General features: G+C 32.6%; 1 protein-coding gene across 2 annotated transcripts in view; it reads right to left on the bottom strand.

Annotated features, from left to right (window-relative positions):
* Nucleotides 1-19,677, bottom strand: part of CadN (neural cadherin) — a 532,539-nt gene that overhangs the window by 348,883 nt on the left and 163,979 nt on the right. For both annotated transcript variants that reach the window (XM_087149551.1, XM_087149545.1), the window contains exon 14: nucleotides 16,262-16,448. In XM_087149551.1, the coding sequence (XP_087005677.1) occupies nucleotides 16,262-16,448 (187 nt within the window). The remainder of the gene's footprint in view (nucleotides 1-16,261; nucleotides 16,449-19,677) is intronic.

Here is a 19,677-nt window from a genome sequence, read left to right as displayed (position 1 = left end):
GAGGATCGAAATTGCGATGGCATGTCTTAGGATGATCCTCAGGGAAGTTTCCCAGAACGTCGCCAATAGCCCATTGTGCAGCTCTAGTGCAACGTTAATAAACTACTACTACAACAAGAAAACATTATAGTGTGTTTGAAATTATTTTCGGGAACAAAAAATCAGAGTTCGAGACAAACTTCTTCTGTTTCACAAAATTATTTAAAAAAAAAGGGAAAAAAGCAACAAATCAATAGTTTAAAAAAGAAGCTGACAGCGTGACTTTTCTTAAGGGAAAAGGATTAAACATTTGTCAAGCATTTTAAATTGGATATCTCGCGAGGCATTCAATGTTCGATTTCTACTGTTCAATTATGTGTAGAGTCGTAATTTTTTGTCTCTCCCAAAAGCAGCCCTTGGCTATAAATAAATGAGTTTCTTCTCAATATCGAAAAACTAATAACTATCCTTCGAGAGGAAATCTTGCCCACTTCCAATTTGTTCGCTGCTCAAGTAATGACAAGTTCTGAGGAAAACAAACGACATCTATTTTTACTCATCTGTTTGAAAGTTATTTAATTAAAATACCGTTTAACAAAAGTTTCTTTTCAAAATGTCAGTTTATTAAAAATAATAGTATACCCTTTAACCATATACATTAATAAAAACTGGTAACGTAACAGTAAGCCATTATATCGTATACACTATCTATATATTAAAAAATAAGGAGGTCATATTTTTTTCCATTGTTTAATAATTTTGAAGTTATACTTCTTATGCGACTTCCAACAAGGTTGCGTTAAACGTTTAACGCTACATTTTTATTGGCCGGGAAATCACGTGGTAGGATCCAGTTTTCCCTCATTCATTTCCATATTGTTTTGGTTCTCACTAGCATAAAAATAATAAAAGTCATAAAAGTTTTGTTTTTCTATAAATATTTTTTTAGTTTGTTTTAATGCACATATAATTTAATGGGGTAGTATTTTTTATTTTCAAATTTAGTGGATAACAATTGTAAAAAATGAGTGAAAACAATCCCACGGACAATGCGACGGATTTAAGGTTATGTGAAGGTACGTCTCTTGTGAATATCAGTTGATTGTTAGGTTTTCTCTTTTGAAATTACATTATGACACATTCACATACATTATTAATACAAATACATTTTCGAGGGCGAGACGATGAGCCAACCACAAGCACTTCCACTGGTTCAAGAGGTCCACGAGGGAAAAATGCACAATAGTACCGTTATTACAGAGCACGGAAGCGAGCGGAGTAGGAAAAAGAGTCGTTGAATAGAACTAGTGATCCTTCTACGACTGCTGATTCTTCTACAATTAACGTCGCAGGTTGCGAAGTTTAACTTCTTCCGCGCGGAGGGACTCCACGCACTATTTTTTATCTTAAGCAAGTTGGCAGCTCTTATTTGGTTCTTCAGATATTAATAAAAAAAAAATATAATTAACAACTTTAGGGTTATTCAATTCCCGCTATTAGTTCATACTCTCCCTCTATCTTGTTCCAAATGTTCAATCGTTAATAAAATACTTTTTTTTCATCCATTTAAGTTCAAATAAATTTTTTTAAAACTTGTGGTGGATGACACGTGATGTTAATACAGTTTTTTCAAATATTAATTCATTCATTAAATTTAATTAACTAATTTTAGTTTCATATGGGAGAAAAATTTTTAATTATTTAATTAAAAATAACTGAAATAAAATTATTCTTTATTTACTTAAGTAGGGATAGATTTTAAAAATGTTTTTTTCATATTACTTGTTTTTCTAAGGATCTGCGAAACTAATTTTCATAAAATTTTTTACCTTAAAACCGTCACTTTTATTGACAGAAATTTTTCAAAATTCAAAAAATTTTCGAATTTTACATTGAAATTTGAATAGTAAGAATTTTGTTCAGAAAATAGACTATAAATGTAAGTAAAAAAATCAACAAAAAATTTTAAAAACGTTGTTTTGTTCCAAGAATAGGAAGGAAATCAAGATAAAGAGATACAATTATTTTTAAAAAGATACAAGTTCTTGCCAATAATAAGATTTTTTTATTCAAATATTTCAATATTAACATTAAAATTAGAAATTTACGACACATTTCGTTAAAAAAAATTTTAATTGAAAAAACCAAATAATTTTAAAAAACTAAATGTAGGCAAATTTAGAGTGTCCAAAAGACTTGCCGCTAAAATGCTGATTAATCAATACAAACTATTGATACCTTAATATTAATTTCTGCTAATTTTTTTAAGGGATAATTTTTTTAACGGAGAGGGTTGTAAAAATATTTGTTCCTATTTATTATCATTTATTATTATTATTTATTAAAAAAAAAATTTCTATTAAATATTTATGAAAGTAGTTTCGAGGGGTCAGCGAGCTCAGTGAGTAGGGTGTGGGGACCTCTAGTATTATATACAACACTAATGGGTAGTTTAAAAAAAAAGAAAGAAACTATGAAAATTATTTTTTGCAGAGAACAAAGCAAAGAACTTAAAGATGGATATCAAGCGAGTGAGCTGTCATAAAGGATGACAAACAAAACGATAATAAAAAAAGGAAACAGCTAAATATCTACCGAAGAAAACCAACTGACATATATGTAGTTCAAATATTTTTTTCGAATGGCAGGCACTAAATTTTATTCGTTTAACCTTAGAACATGCCAGGGGTGTTACTCATTTCGCGTTACCCAGTGAGCACCTGTGAACCAAAGTCACGGAGGCGAGTAACAGTGCCCACGCCACACTGCCACGTTCATAGGGAGGGCCCCATTCACACATCTCACACAACAGAGGACAACACAACAGAGAGAAACATCCATGCACAGGAAACATCCATGCCCAGAGCGGGATTCGAACCCGCGGCCATTGGCTTCGCAGTCAGGTGCGCTAACCGCTCGGCCACCTGACCGGCATGTAGTTTAAACTAAATCATTTTAATTTATATGATCATCATTATCAGTCCCGTAGTGGACTGATCGTAAGGTCACGATTCCCAGTAGAACACCGAAGTCAAGCAACCCTGCCTGCGGTCAGTAAGCGGGTGAGTGACCACTTTGATCACCCTGCGGAACGACCGGGGGTGCGAGGAATCGGTCCTAGTAAAACTGTTCTACCGTAAAGTGCTCGACTTCGCTCACAGATTGTCTGGCAACAGAAACGGGGGAGCCATCCCCTTTGCAGAGGATCAAAATTGAGATGGCATGTCTGCGGATCATCCTCAGGGATGTTTCCCAGACCGTCGCCAATAGCCCATTGTGCAGCTCTAGTGCGACGTAAATGAAGTACCTACCTACCTTATCCATGTCTTTATTCGGTGAGATCGTTTAATTCATAATTCAATTTCATTCTGCTTTATCTTCTTCAAACTCGCAAAATAACAATTGGTTTGTAAATTTTCGGAATAGCTCGTTTTTACGCTAATTATGTGTTTGTTGGTTAAATTCTAGACAAATTTAAATCAATAATTTTCTTTTAACGCTATTTTTTAAGGTGACTAGATTTTTTAGTATTCAGTGCAAAAGAATTACCTAGAAGTTAAACGCAGCAAACGCTATTTTTTAAGGAACTAGGTGACTAGATTTTTTTATATTTAGTGAGAAAGAATTACCTTGAAGTTAAACGCAGAAAACGCTATTTTTTAAGGAGCTATGTGACTAGATTTTTTTATATTTAGTGCAAAAGAATTACCCAGAAACTAAACGCAGCAAACGCTATTTTTTAAGGAACTAGGAGACTAGATTTTTTTATATTTAGTGCAAAAGAATTACCTAGAAGTTAAACGCAGCAAACGCTATTTTTTAAGGAACTAGGTTACTAGATTTTTTTTGCATTTAGTGCAAAAGAATTACCTAGAAGTTAAACGCAGCAAACCTTAAATAACTACTTCCTGACATTTTTAAAAATATATTTTTCAAATCGTCTCTTACTTTTCGGACAACTAGTAAATGATAACATAAAAATCAGGAGTGAGACATAAGGGCGAATGAGAAATAAAATAACAAAATATTCCCTTTAAACAAACTATTCTTCCTACATTCAAATGAATGAGAATAGAAAGAAGAATAAAGCAACCTTTACTCAGGACAAATCTCTAAAGCTTGCGTCAGTTTCAAATAAAATATAAAAAAAAGATCATTCTACTCGAATTGTTCGAATTCAGGCAGAATCAATATTTGTACTCTTTTTAACTTAAAAAATCACTTTCTATGAGACTACCGTGATATGTGGATGAGAATACGAACTAAAGGAATAAAAGATCATTTCAGTTTTTTTTTTCCTTCTTCCCCGGAAATGTAAAAAGAATACTTTTTTCAATAGCTCACATCGGTAAATAATAAGCACTTGGGTGTCTGTATTACTGTGTGAAATCATTTATATCTCCGATTCTAAAAGTTTCGGATGAGTTTTTATTGGAAGTCATTCTAGGAAATCATTTCGGAAATTCTTATTCAACGGAAATTCAGCATTCCCCCACCTTGATGAGGATGTGTCAGGGAGTTTCCGGCTGCCTCTTTCTCTCCTTCCCTGGTTTTATAAATGGATTTGAACGGGGGGAAGGGGGGAGGAATCAACAACTGGAAAAAGAAAAAGTGAAGAGATCGAAACTAAGAAATGCTATAAAGAAAATTTCCCTCCTTTTTTTTTCTTCAAAATCTCTAACAATTGAGCGATGTTAATAAAAAACTGAGTCAAGCTTTTCTTTTCTTCTTTTTTTTTTTATTTTGGCAAATATTTTATAGTGCTATGGATTTCAAACGTTAACAAATGTGCCACTTGATTTACTTCTTCAATCTTTGACGAAACTATTATTAGAATTTTTTACCCTACTCAGATAAAGGTAAATATTAGCCTTGGCAAAAACACTAATAGATATATAGTTTATCTACTGTAAGAACTCCCCCCGCCACAAAGCTTGAGGCCGTCTGCTGCTATAGAAACAAGAACATCGCATTTCATTGAGGGTAGCTTCTCTCTTCACTCTAGAACTAACACAATAGACCGAAGAAAACGATTCCCCTTCTCTCGCTTACCCGATGCTCTAAACAGTGACCCCACACCCTACTTGAAATAGTTACACCTCGTTACCATAGTAACCACCACGGGCCAGAAGAATAGCTAGGGGAGTTCTTATTTTAGACAAACTATATCAAACCGATTTTAAGAGGCCTCAATCCTCACTATTGCACTTAAGGTATAAAAAGTGATTTTGGGCAACAAAAAAAATTTTAATGAGCCTATTATAAATTTAAAATCCATCTACTCTTAGCTTTCTAAAAATACTTCACTTCTGCCTATACTCCTATTATTTAAAAAGTTATATCAGTTTTTGTGCTAGCAGATAACAGTTGAGAGACTAATGATTGTGAGTGTTTAAATGCGTTTACCTCAAAATTGATTTTCTTACATTTTACCCCACCTTAAACGCGGTATCCCATGATGTTTTTAAAATAATTGTTCAGAATTTTTCTTATCAGCGCGCATGCTTTGAACTACAGATTAAGAGAAGAAAAAGCAGAATTTACTTTTTATGCATGTTTTTTTCGCTCTGACAAATGCGGAAATTTTTTAAAAAAATGGCTTTTTTTACTACATTGACCCCTGATACAGTAGTATATACACTTGCTTTTAAGATCATACAAAACATAGTTGATAGCCTTATAAATAAATTCCCCAAAGGATTTTTTTTTTTTAGGTTATAGAAATTTTTTCAGTGCTTAGCGTATATTCAAAAAAATGCCTTATTTTTACCCTGTTTTTATTACGTTTTCATGCAATAAAACAAATAAACTAGTCTTTTAAAATTTTATATTAATATTTTTAAAAAAAAAGTTGTCGAAATGAGTAGGATACCTTAACCATCCAGGGGTGAATAATGGAAATACTAAACTTCCCTATACTTTTAACACTCTTAATTTTCCTAACAAGTAAAATACGCTGCCAAATCAGGGGGAAACATATAAAATAGGTCTTAATCTGGGGTTTCATTAATTTTCTTCTGACAAAATCATGCCTGTACTGCAATCAGAGTTTTTTTAAAGTATGTTCATTATTATACATTTTCTGTTTAAGATTTTAATTAAATGCCTCTTTGCATAATTTATGTAAAGAAATTTTTTTGGCATTATCCAATTACTGTGAAAATGTCCGTAGACCTTCTAAAATTACCTAAGAGCCATGTTATCCATCGAATAATGAGCAGTCTTTTCATTTTTTTTTTAAATGTATAGTGCAGTTGAAAACAAAACGTAAACAAAGAATTGAAGACCAGCAGGAAAAAGATCTCTTGGATCAATAGTTTAAAGTAGTTCATTATCTTCGAGCTTAAGTTTTTATTTTAATTATACAAATTAAAAAGTTGAAGAATTTAAAATTTAAACTTTCCAAGTAATTTATTGCAATAACAGTTTATGTCGACGCTAGAAAACTAAGCATTCGTCTTACAATCATCCACCCTTTGCCAGTTCCGCTAAATCAAGCTATTACAGTAACACTTTAATATCCCCATAGGTTGTAAATATAAAAACTTCCCATCCATTCTTATCCGTATTTTCATAAAAATCCAATAATAGATGAAGATGTGCTAATTTGCTTAAAATTCTATTACACCGAAGAGCCGTTACATTATGACCACCCTCCATCTAAACAATGGGCTCGCCCAGGTTTTCATGCCTTCTCGCCCAAGAGCAATATTTTCATGGGGCACATTAGGACCCATAATCCTCATAGAACAATCCCTGACAACTGTAAGCTACTTAAACATAGTTGCAGACCAGGTTCACCCATTCATGGCAACAGTTTTTCCTGCGGGAGATGGTGTTTACCAACAGGATAATGCCCCATGTCATAAGGGTCGAATCGTCTTGGATTGGTTCGAGGAACATTCCAGTGACTTTCAAGTCATGTCTTGGTCCCCAAATTCACCTGACCTTAATCCAATAGAGCATTTGTAGTCCTACTTGGAAAGCCAAATTCGTGCTGCCACGCTACCCCCTCGCAATGTGAGAGAATTGCTGGACCAGTTGGTGAGCGCTTGGTACCAGATACCTCAGACTACCTATCAGTACCTTGTGGAATCAATGCCACGGCGGGTGCTAGCAGTTTTGAGGGCTAAAGGAGGTCATACATGTTATTAACAGGGTGGTCATAATGTAATGGCTCTTCGGTGTACATATTCATAAAAATTCAGCATTATTTCTGAAGATGTGCTAATTTGTTTAAAATCTCCAAAGATTGCATTAAAATTGCATTGACTATCCATATTTTCATAAAAATTTAATAGTATTTCTCTGAAGATGCATTTAATTTGTTTCAAATCTCAAAAGATTGCAAACGATAAAATTATATCCCCTTTTTCATATTTTCATAAAAATTCAATAGTATTTCACCGAAGATGAGTTAATTTGTTTAATATCTCCGAAGACTGCAAATGTCAAAATTCTATCCACTATCCATATTTTCACAAAAATTCAATAGTATTTCCCTAATTAGTTTGACCCTAATTATTGCTAATTAGTTTGACATAAATAAAAGAAATATAAATACAAGCACGTTTTTAGATATATAGGGTTAACGGCAATCTTCAGACAGAAAAAGAATTCTACGTCATCCATGTTAACCTATAGAAAATTAAATGAACGAAATTTTCTTATTTATTATATAACTAATGAATATTATAGAATCGTTTTGTTTCACTTTATTCATTCTGATGTGTTCAATTCAATTGGGCTACAAAATTATATGCTTGAAATTATTTTTAAAACATTTTCAATGTATTATAGTAGCTTTATAACTAACGAGTTTATCTAATAGAAAGGGCATCACCACATTATTTCACATTACCAAGTTAAATTTATCTTAATCACGTTTGGTTTAAACCAAAAAGTTCATGATCAAAGCATTTTCAATGATGACAGGTGGAAGCACAATGCATTACCGAACTGCTCTTTTAAAACTCATTTAATCTTTTCATGCAGGTGACAACCAGACAGATACTCTTACATTTAAGCTGAAAGTGAATCATAATACATACAGACAAAGGAAAGACACGCTGTTTCAAATATTTTGTTTCTTTTAAGATATTTAAATTGTTTTTTGTGTTGTCGGAGACAGTTTTGAGTTCTAGCTTTTTCCTTTTTTCTGTTTTCAACATTATTTAAAGTACTACTTTTTTTCTTTAGTGCTAGCCGTTATTACTTTTAGTTTTCAGAATTGAATTTCTGATTTCGTTTGGAATTTATAAGCAAATAGGACGGACACAATTGTGGTTACACTATGGTGTATAATGAATCTTACTTGCTAACAAAGGAAAGATTTTTCAGTTACCAGAGTGGGACTTGAAATAGGGTCTTAAGTTCTGTGTTCAATAAGCCCCAGAAATTAACAAGGAAACGATTCTTCAATTATCAGAGTGGGACTTGAAGAAGTCATCTTGTAATAGAGCCGTAAGTTCAGTGTTCAATAAGCCCCAGAAATTAACAAGGAAACGATTCTTCAATTACCAGAGTGGGACTTGAAGAAGTCATCTTGTAATAGAGCCGTAAGTTCTGTGTTCAATAAGCCCCAGAAATTAACAAGGAAACGATTCTTCAATTACCGGACTGGGACTTGAAGAAGTCATCTAGTAATAGCGTCTTAAGTTCTGTGTTCAATAAGCCTCAGAAATTAACAAGGAAACGATTCTTCAATTACCAGAGTGGGACTTGAAGAAGTCATCTTGTGATAGAGCCGTAAGTTCAGTGCTCAATAAGCCCCAGAAATTAACAAGGAAACGATTCTTCAATTACCGGACTGAGACTTGAAGAAGTCATATTGTAATAAAGCCTTAAGGTGCAACCACTACTTCTTAGAAAAGAGGGCAACCTGGTAGTAACCATGTCAGATACATGGCATGAATGGGCCATACCTTACCCGTACCTGTAAGCAATGCCAGGCAATATCTTTTCAATCTTTTAATCACACTAAAATACAATTTGCCACTCTGCCTAAGGAGGAAGGTACCTAGAACACAATTGTGTACTATACGTACATACTTATGGAATTTCTCTAGAAAGATCCATACAAAAGCTTAATAGCAATACATAGAAGTATGGAACGAAATTTACTCAATATGATGAAAAAGAACCGAAAGCCAATAATATGCAGAGAGGTACCAACTTTCCAATCTAGCTATCATTAATCAGAAGCACAATAATACAAACAAAGGTTAACAAATTTCAAATCCGTGGAATTTTAAGATGTTTTCACAACTTAATTCTATATAGGTATAAACCTAATATTGATTATATTATGCATGAATTTCCCTATTAATTAAAAAGTAACTTACTTTATCAAACGTTCACTGAAAATAACAAGCCTTCATGACTCTTGTAAAGTCTAACTTCTCGTAAAGTTCATGTTTTGTAAAGTGTTTAAAAACTTATTCTTGGCAGATTATTACAAAAATGCTACAAAAACCATAAATTTTATTACTCAACCGTAACACCTTAAATCTTGGCTACAAAATAGTAATAATTGCGGATAATCGTAATAGTTTGCAGCTCTGCATGAATAAGACAACAAACAAAAGTTTGAGATATCATCAAAAAAACTGGCCACATGGCTCAAAAAATAAAATAAAAAAGACAATCTTTGCCCTTACAGCTTCTCAGAATGGTATCTACGACCAAGAAAAAGATCGTAAATTAGAAGGCAAGAGCAGCAGATCGAATTTTTTTGGAAAAGTAGCTTGAAAAAGACATTACCGCCGTATTCCAGCAATGGATTAATAATATATATAAAATTTCTATATTCAAACCAACAACCATAATCAGGACAAAGGAGTATTTGGAGATAGGCACTATCTTAACAAGATACTCATTAATATATATAGAATACCAAACGTTTATTTCCTTTTTTTTCTTCATCAAGAATATTTCAACTACGGGAAAGAATTCATTTAGAAAAAGGGCAAAACAAACAAACAAACAAAGAATCAAACAAGTAGAAATTGAATCTATTTTATTGATTTCAACTCGCTATTTTTGGGGTTGGCTGAAAGAGTAAAAAAATAAATAAATAAAAGCAGCGACACCGAAAGTAAATAATAGGATATTTTGACTTTAAAGCCGGAGGAAAAAAAATTCTCTAAACCCAATTCTACTATTTCCGATAAAATTCGATCAGGAAAACTATTTTCTTTTCATTTTCTAGAAGTTGATTTTAATTTGTCAGTTGACGAATTGTGTCCTCAATACGGACTTAGCAACACAATATATTGGAAGGGGAATATGTATTTTTTTTTTAAAAAAAAGGAGAATAGAAACTAAAATGTATCAACTTCGTATCGCATTAAGACAATGATTTCGAATTTCACATTGTGCTTCAGTTTCTTCGATTTAATTTATCTGTACTAAAAATTTCAAAATTCATAAGTAGATTAATCCACAGTAATTTCAATGCAATCTTGCTTTGTTTTCCTTAAATTGTTTTTTTTTTTAATTTCCTTTCTAAAGCATGAAAAATACGGTACTTTAATGTAATAGCGACGTAGCTGTTGATTCCAAAACTGCTTATTCTTATTTTTCTATGAAACTTGATGGTTACTTAATTATTTGCTTTGATTAAAGGGAAGATGAAAGACAGGGCGATTGCTTAAGGTTCAATAACAAATGCTAGGTACAAAATTTGAAAGACAAAGAAAAAAAGAAAGACAAAGTCTGGCTGATAACTCACAAGCAGTGATTAATTTTTTTTTAAAAAAATACTTTGAATATTTTTTTAGCTTACCTATTAGCAAATTCAAAAGTTTTGCTTTACATTTAAGAAATAAAACTAGTTTTTCTAAAATGAATTTTGTTTATAACTTACCTTCATATTTACGAGTAAATGACAAATGCATTTATCTCAAACTATTTAGCTATCACAATCTGTTTTTTGAACAAAAAGCTTTATGTTAATAATAGGTCTTCCAAATTATTTTTTTTACCGCAAAGCGATCTTACATCAAAAATACAAACACAAATAGGTTCAAAAATAAGTAACGAAATTTGAGACCAAAAAAAATTATGTCTAGCAGTTCAAAGGAGATACATATTATGCAACAATGCCTATAACCTGTAAAAATATAAAATACGTGATTTCCCGAAATTCAAGTTTTATTCCAGACAAAACAATCGCATGTAAAAGCGCGTTATAACTCAGTAGTAATTATTATGCAGCAGAAAGATTCACAAGATTATGTTCATGTAAAAAAGGATTTCCGGAAATTCAAGTTTTACTCCAGACAAAACATTCACAGATAAATACGCGTTATAACTCAGTAGTACTTATTATGCAGCATAAAGATTCCTCAGAGTTTGTTCATGTAAAAAATATGAAGAACATGATTTCCGGAAATTCAAGTTTTACTCCAGACAAAACATTCACTTATAAATACGCGTTATAACTCAGTAGTACTTATTATGCAGCAGAAAGATTCCTCAGAGTTTGTTCATGTAAAAAATATGAAGAACATGATTTCCGGAAATTCAAGTTTTACTCCAGACAAAACATTCACTTATAAATACGCGTTATAACTCAGTAGTACTTATTATGCAGCAGAAAGATTCCTCAGAGTTTGTTCATGTAAAAAATATGAAGAACATGATTTCCGGAAATTCAAGTTTTACTCTAGACAAAACATTCACATATAAATACGCGTTATAACTCAGTAGTACTTATTATGCAGCAGAAAGATTCACAAGAGTTTGTTCATGTTAAAAATGATATCCGACAGTTCATGTTTTACTCCAGACAAAACAATCACATATAAAAACTCGTTATAACTCAGTAGTAATTATTATGCAGCAGAAAGATTCACAAGAGTTTGTTAGCGTAACAAATAAATAAAATAAAAAATTTAACCCGAAATCCACGAGAGTTCGGAATTCGCATTGCGTCAAAAAATAGCTCCCTGGATGCAAGTCAGGCTTTTGCAAAAGGATAAATATTCACTCTAATATTTCCGTTTCCTGCAAACACCATAAAAATGTTCGGTGGATCAAACGAAGTTACATTAAAACTCTTTCTGTAAGAGGGTCACTTTGGAGGACTCTGAGATTTGAGAGAAACTTCTCCAGATTCATCTCCGATAAAGAAACTCTTTTCCTGCTGGTATATATCGATTGCGTGCCCGTATATATGAAGATAATTCGAAGAGAAATAAAGTTGAGTTACTCTTCTTTTTTTTTTTTTGTGTTGCTGATGGGGGGATACTGACGGATGGGCAGAGTAAACGTCGAGTCCTGATATTGCAGGTCTTTGGGAAAAAGGGACCCTCGCGTGCATCCCCAATTCCAAGAAAACAAAAGGAACATCCCTTTTCCCGTTGTAATGAGAAAAAGGTTCGATAAATCACGGTTGCATACAAAAGCGCATATATATCATTCCCCGGTTTCTAAAGCTTTTATTTCTTTCTTTGGACTTCTGCTCATATGAAGAAAGGGCAAATGAAACAAAGTTCAGATGTTCGGGCAAAAGAATTATGAACAATTTTAAAGATAATTGTCAAAAAACAAAACTCGGCGGTCAAAAGCTTGGTCTTTTGGTTTTATTCTTTAAGGAAATGGAATTCCATATTCTTTCCGGGGAATATTTTGCAATTGGTATAGTTTAACCCCTTAACGATCGGTTGATTTTCAAGAAAACGGTCATAAAAGTACCTATTTTTTTGGCTTTTGTATTTGTATTACGTACTTGTTTGGTGCTGCAACTAGTTCAGAATAAAATAACTATCTACAATTACCATAAAAATATCCTGGTACTGCCATCAGGTGTGTAAAATGAGAAGTAAATGTCCGGGCAAAAGAAATTAATTAGTTTTATTCTTATTGGCGCGTTACTACTGAACACTCCACCCCGTCATTTTCACGGAAGCGAGAAGGAAGGGGTTAAATTAGAAAATTAATCAACAATTCGGAAACTACAATAAATTTACATACATCGTGATTTTTTTTTTTTTTTTTTTGGCTAAAAATGAATTTTAAAAATTGAACTTGGCGATTATTGCATTTGGAACTGTTTAAGTACAATTTAAAGAAAATTATCGGCAACAGAACAGAACTCAGCCAAAAGATTCCCTATTTGTTCCCTATTGTATTATAATACGTCATCCAGTTAGAATATTATGGGTCAATATTAAGGGGAGCTTTGGGCCATGTTGTAATGCAGAATATTGACTGCGAATTTCTTCATTTCGAAGCTATTCAACACACTATTAAATATATGCATACATAGTAACCTCTAGGACCACATTGTGGGCCCCCTACTAATCCTATAACTATTTCCTCTGTAATATACCCGGTAATGTAATACGTGATCCACTTTGAGTATTATGGGTCAATATTAAGGGGAGAGCCGGCCAGGGTGGGCCGAGCGGTCAGCGTGCCTGACTGTGAAGCCAATGGTTGCGGGTTCGAATCCCGCTCAGGGCATGGATGTTTCTCTCTGTGTGTGTACTCTATTGTGTGATATGTGAATGTGGCCCACCCTATAAACGGGTATGTGGCAGTGTGGCGTGGGTAATGTTGCTCGCCTCCGTGACTTATGTTCACAGGTGCCCACTGGGTAACGTTAAATGAGTAACAACTCCGGCATCTTCCTAGGCAAAGAACGAAAGTTCAGTGCCTGCCGTTAAAAAAAAAATATTAAGGGGAGATATAGGGCCATGTTTTCTTTATTTTTATTCTTGCCAGATACTATAGAAATGGAATCAATATTTTTTTCCAGGCGAAATTTTTTCAATTAGTACAATTTAAATTTGAAAACTAATCAACATTCGGAAAATAAGATAAATTTAAGTACGTCGCTTTTTTTTTTACTAAATATAAGATTCTAATGCGCAACACTTTGACACTAGTGCTCTCATTACAAGCAAATACATTTTGGTTTTTTTAAATTATAAAAAACTAAAACTAACTAGTTACTAAAATAATGCTTTAGACTATCGGAATTATGCTGATACTAAATTATAACCCCCCCCCCACCCAAAAAAAAAAAATAGTTTGTATTTTTTTATTTGTATTCAAAATTTTAACAATATTTGATTTCGTATATTAAAGAAATTTCAATGATGAATAACTGTTACTCTTAGATCTAAATAACTGTAAATTTGAAAAATTCTAGAATGGAAGTATATGGAAGCTCCTACCTTTAACGAAAAAAAAACAAACAACGGTGTTTCATTCTGCATTTCATAACCATAAGTCATTAAAATGCTAAAATATAATTTTTTTCATTATTTTGATTTAAATTAATTCAAAATAATTTGAAAAGTAGGAAAAATTTTTACTATAAAAATCCTCTGCGAATGAATTAAAGCAACGGCAATAATAGCATGTATTTTAATTTGACAAACCGATTAGTCCTAAGCTAAGCTACAAGTCATCAAAAAATAAATAAAATCACACCACATAAAAAGCAACATAATTTAAAATTTTCCAATATGAATTTCTCATTAACTTGAAAATGCCAGTTACTTCATTTTTCCCGAAGAAAAAAAAAAAGAAGCCATAAATTTAAATCGTTGTTTCCATATTTCAATAAAAATGCTTTCCTTTCATATAACTTGTGTTCCTTGCTACAAAATTAAACAGCACGGAGCTAAATCAATATTTATGATCTCCCTTTGGTGAGTGGAGAAATTTAAATGAAAATTTATGTAACGAAATATTACGACCCACAGTCATCAGAGATTAAAATTTCCTTCGTTCGAATTCACTTTAAATGCAATTATAGAGATTAAATCTGCTCACAAACACACACACAACTTCCAAAAGCGAGGAGATTAATGCCCCTCTTTTGGAAATGAAATACTGCGGAGATTTCATAATTAGTTCTTACCCGGTATTATACTTATAGTTCAGTATCGTTAAAACGAATGTAAAAATATCAAACATTCTGAAAAATTTAAATAATATAATAGTATAATGCTGCTAAAATAACAAAATCACCCAATTAACATAATAGAACGATGACAATCAAAGAGATACTATTTTTAAATCTCCCAAAACATTTTCTGATACGTAAATATTAACTTAGATGCATTTTTTTACTGCCTAAGTAGACATTTTTCACATAAAAACAGTTGAAAATCAAGGGGGACGAGTGGTCTATGCCCATTTTTCACAAAAATGATGATTTGATCACCGTCCTTTGCATTTTGAGGGTTACTAAGTTTTGACAAACAAATAACGTGGAAAAATCAGCTCTCTCCGAGAGTTATTACTCAGTGAAGATGGGCTAATGAGAATCGATAAGGCACATTGCGTTTTCAATAAGACTAAAAAAAAACAGCTGGCTAGATTAGTAGGTCAATTCACGCAACAAAAATATCCAAATTTACTGGTTAAAGTACATGATAATTGACAGCTTGAAATCGTTCACATTTACGGAATTAAGAACATATTGCAGGAAGAACGGAACATTAATTTATTCTTCCAATTTCTTAAAATAGGCGATTTTCAATAGAAAAAAAAACGTTTTTTGTATACAGCCTAATGCTTTTAAATTTACGGGTTTAAGAACATGTTACAACAGGCTAGCCCTACAGAAAATTAACTTATTCTACCAATAAAAAAAAATATATAAAAAATTTAAAAAAAACGATTTTTGATTTAAAGTAAATACTTTGTACACTGCTTCCTTGCGTTCTAAAACTCTCAATTTCTTAAGTTCTCTAAAAAACTCACTTAACATGTTATTCCACTTAGCTCATGAGATAAATGTTATATTAGCATAAGATTGGTATTGCAATTGCAGAGATGGATTCTTAAACTGTTCTTTAAAAACTTTCATCCAACATGTTATTGCACACAGCTCATTGACTAAACGTTTTATTACTATAAAGTTAGTATTCTAATCTGCGTGCAAGTGACGTCATCGTAGGTAAATCATGGCATTCGTAGATTCAGAAGCCAATCAGGTTCGTCACTTACGGTATCCAATTAAATCTGATAAAAATCACGTGGTTGGGTACAACCATTTCACTTTTTCTCGAGTTGCAAGTACTCAATTGGAATACTAAATTATTAAGTTCAGTTTACAACTAAAAAAGTAGTTTCAATGGGACCAAAAAGTTTTTGTTCACAATATCCTGAAGCTGCTATGCATTTAAAAACTGGCGACCTCATTCAAGTTCATTACAATGTTATTTAAACAAATTTTTTTATCATCGAGCTCTTCAACTTATAGCTATTATGAATACAATATGTAGTATTTCAAAAATGTTTGACGAATTAAAAATACCTGAATTGGGTTCTCCTGGTTTCATGTTGGGTCTGTCCGATGCGGCACCATCTTCCGCTCTCACCAGGATGGCGTAAGCTTGCTTCTCTTCTCTATCGAATTCCACTCTTGTGTAGATTTCCCCAGTTTCCCTATCTATACTGAAGAACTTGTCTCCCTGGTCCTTGGACTCGATGGCATAGTACACCTGTGAAAAAACACACATTATGTCAGTCATCTGCCCTACAAACATGCTCCTTCATTTTGCTTTAAAAGGACAATAGTGGACATTGAAAATAAAAAAAAATTTTTTTTACTTTCAGCATAAGGAAATTATTTTTTCATTTCTGATAACAGTTACACCTATGCAGGTGTCTACAAATCATGGGTGTCCAGTCTCCTGGGTGCCTAAAAATTGTAGTTTTAAACGCAATAATTTAGTATATTTCAACTTTAAAGCTAAAGGCTTACTTTATTTTCCATTCCATTCCTTTTAGAAGCCAGAATCAACTATTTTCTATACTTGATTCTGGCTCCTAAAAGTTGATCTTGGCTCCTAGAAGGTTTGCATTTTTGTAGATTGCAGCTAGAGGCTTATGTTATTTAACATTCCATAAAATTCTGGCTCCTAAAAGCTGATCCTAACTCCTAAAAGTTTTGCATTTACGTAGATTGCAGCTAGAGGCTTATGTTATTTAACATTCCATAAAATTCTGGCTCCTAAAAGTTGATACTAGCTCCTAAAAGTTTTGCATTTACGTAGATTGCAGCTAGAGGCTTATGTTATTTAACATTTCAAAAAATTCTGGCTCCTAAAAGTTGATACTAGCTCCTAGAAGTTTTGCATTTTTGTGGACTTCTGCATATGCGTAATTCTACAGTTGTATGTAATATCTGAACTAACATTGATTATCTGCCTGAGCATTAATCCTGACTTTTTCCGAACTTTCAGTAGCAGGCTTTTCTGCATGTTATTCAACAAGAGCGTAATGCATGGCAGGATAATTTTAATACAATTTTTACCAGAGGATCAAAATTTGGTGGAGAGCAATGTTAAAGATATGAATGTCAAATTGTTTTTCAATAAAATCCGATATGCCAGGCATCGTGACAAAACAATTACGAAGATGTTGTATTAGAATTCCTTATAAATACAATATCTAGTACTAGCCAATATGTAAAAAAAGCAGCACTACAAATATGAAAGTTTAAATATTTTTATACAAATCCAAGATGTAACAAAACGGTTGTTTACAATTATTAGAAACTCCTTAGAAAAAAGAAAGTTTGCTGGCTAACGTGCAAAACGAAGCAACATTTACAAATATGAAAGTTCAATTATTTTTATACAAATCCAAGATGTAACAAAACGGTTGTTTACAATTATTAGAAACTCCTTAGAAAAAAGAAAGTTTGCTGGCTAACGTGCAAAACGAAGCAGCACTTACAAATATGAAAGTTCAATTATTTTTATACAAATCCAAGATGTAACGAAATGGTTGTTCACAGTTATTAAGAACTCCTTAGAAAAAAGAAAGTTGCTGGCTAACGTGCAAACGAGGCAGCACTTTCAATTATGAAAGTTCAATTATTTTTTATACAAATCCAAGATATCACAAAACGGTTGTTTACAATTATTAGGAACTCCTTAGAAAAAAGAAAGTTGCTGGCTAACGTGCAAGTGAAGCAGCACTTACAAATATGAAAAAGCCATTGAGTGAATGAAAAAAAATGTCTAACCTCTTCCTTTAAGAGCAATACGATGTTCCCCTATCGATCTTCTATGGCAACAAAAGAAAGATTGATCCAGGACCATTTTGTGTTGAATCCGAAACAACGAAACCATCACCTGCCCATTGGGCATTCGGTATTCTGATTTAATCTCATCTCTCCCACCACAGCTCTTTTTTTTTTTTTTTTGTTCTTTTTCTTGTTTAACTGGCAACTTCTCCTACCATCCTTTTACCACAGCTTTTATTCCTAAATGAAGATTTCACCCACCCCTTTTTTTTCTTCTTTCTGGCAGTCATCATTTCCTACCGATGGAAGAAATTCGATGAGAAAAAGTCTCTTCGGATTAGCCGCACAAAGAAGCACAAAATGGCTGTTTTTTACACAAATCCGATTAGATCAAAAGTAGCAAATGAACATATAAATGGTTTGAGAAAGGACTGCTGAAATCCAATGGATGTAATCTATTAAAAATGCAATTTAATTGTGCAAATAGGAGTACGCAAAAAATATTTCACTTACAAAACATGAACACTAACAAGTAATATAAAAAAAAAATTGAAGTCAATTCAACAAAGAAAAATTTTATTTTAGTAAGTTTTTATTATATATATAGAATTTTTTTCTCCCACACTAAAAGTTATTAATTAAATTTAATGAATAAATTAATATTTGAAAAAATCTGTATTAACATCAAGTATTGTGAAAGTATGTGTCAAGTATGTATTTTAAAAAATAAGTAACGCATAAGAAAAGTAAAAGTAATGCAGAAGAAATATACAAAATTTAAGAGCAACAAAAAAATTGTGATCGCTACAAAGTGCACACACAAAGTGCACAAAGTGATCACAGCAGGTAACCCATTTGCATCGTTTTTTATCTTGCTTCAACTCTAACCTTTGGGACCGTGTCAATCAATTTCGGATCCTCTTTATTTGTGATATTCACCTGAATTAGTATTGAAAACTATCCATTTTGAGCTGCAGTTTAGAATTTCTGATTCTTAATTAAAACAATAAAAACAAAACTATCGTTCAAATGATGAAATTCTCTTTCATTCACAACTCAAGAAGTATTTATGGGATCTCTCTGGTCCCATATCTCAAAAATAAACTCACCCACTTGATGCACAACAAAATTAAAAGTGAAAAAAAAAGAATTCTAAAAAAGTTATCAAGCAGCAGCGGTCGCCATAGCAACGCGTGCAAAGACGACGCATGCGCACTGCTTACTATTACTCTTGAACACAGTTGAAAAGTGTGATGATACACAGTTGAAAAGTGCGAAATAAAGTGCTCACGCCATAAAACCTAAAACAAGATCCATTTTGCCAATGGGCAAAAATTGTATTTGGACTTGAATGAAGTATTTTATTAACGATTGAAAAATTGAACAAGATATAGCGAGAGTATGAACTAATACTAGAAATTGAAATAAACAGCGGTGATTTTTCTGCTCTTAAATATTCAAAGAATGTTATATTCATTTCCCAGTTGAGCAAATAAAGGTTTTATAACCTTTTTCTATAACCGTCGTTGAACAGCCGATCCAATTTTGGGTTGACGACTACTAATGTTCAACTCCGTAATCTTGTAATTTTGAACCCAATCCAGAAGACAAGGGAACTTCTGGATCAAGTATTGGGAGAAATTTGCCTTCGTGGAGGACTTTTTGATGAAACTATTCCACATTTGCTTTACATGGAG

Source organism: Parasteatoda tepidariorum, chromosome 1, assembly GCF_982258835.1.
Source record: "Parasteatoda tepidariorum strain Cologne lab strain chromosome 1, Ptep-v5.0, whole genome shotgun sequence".
NCBI classification, from domain to species: Eukaryota; Metazoa; Arthropoda; class Arachnida; order Araneae; family Theridiidae; genus Parasteatoda; species Parasteatoda tepidariorum.
The sequence above is the reverse complement of the archived record's forward strand: the minus strand, read 5'-3'. Positions and strand labels throughout refer to the sequence as shown.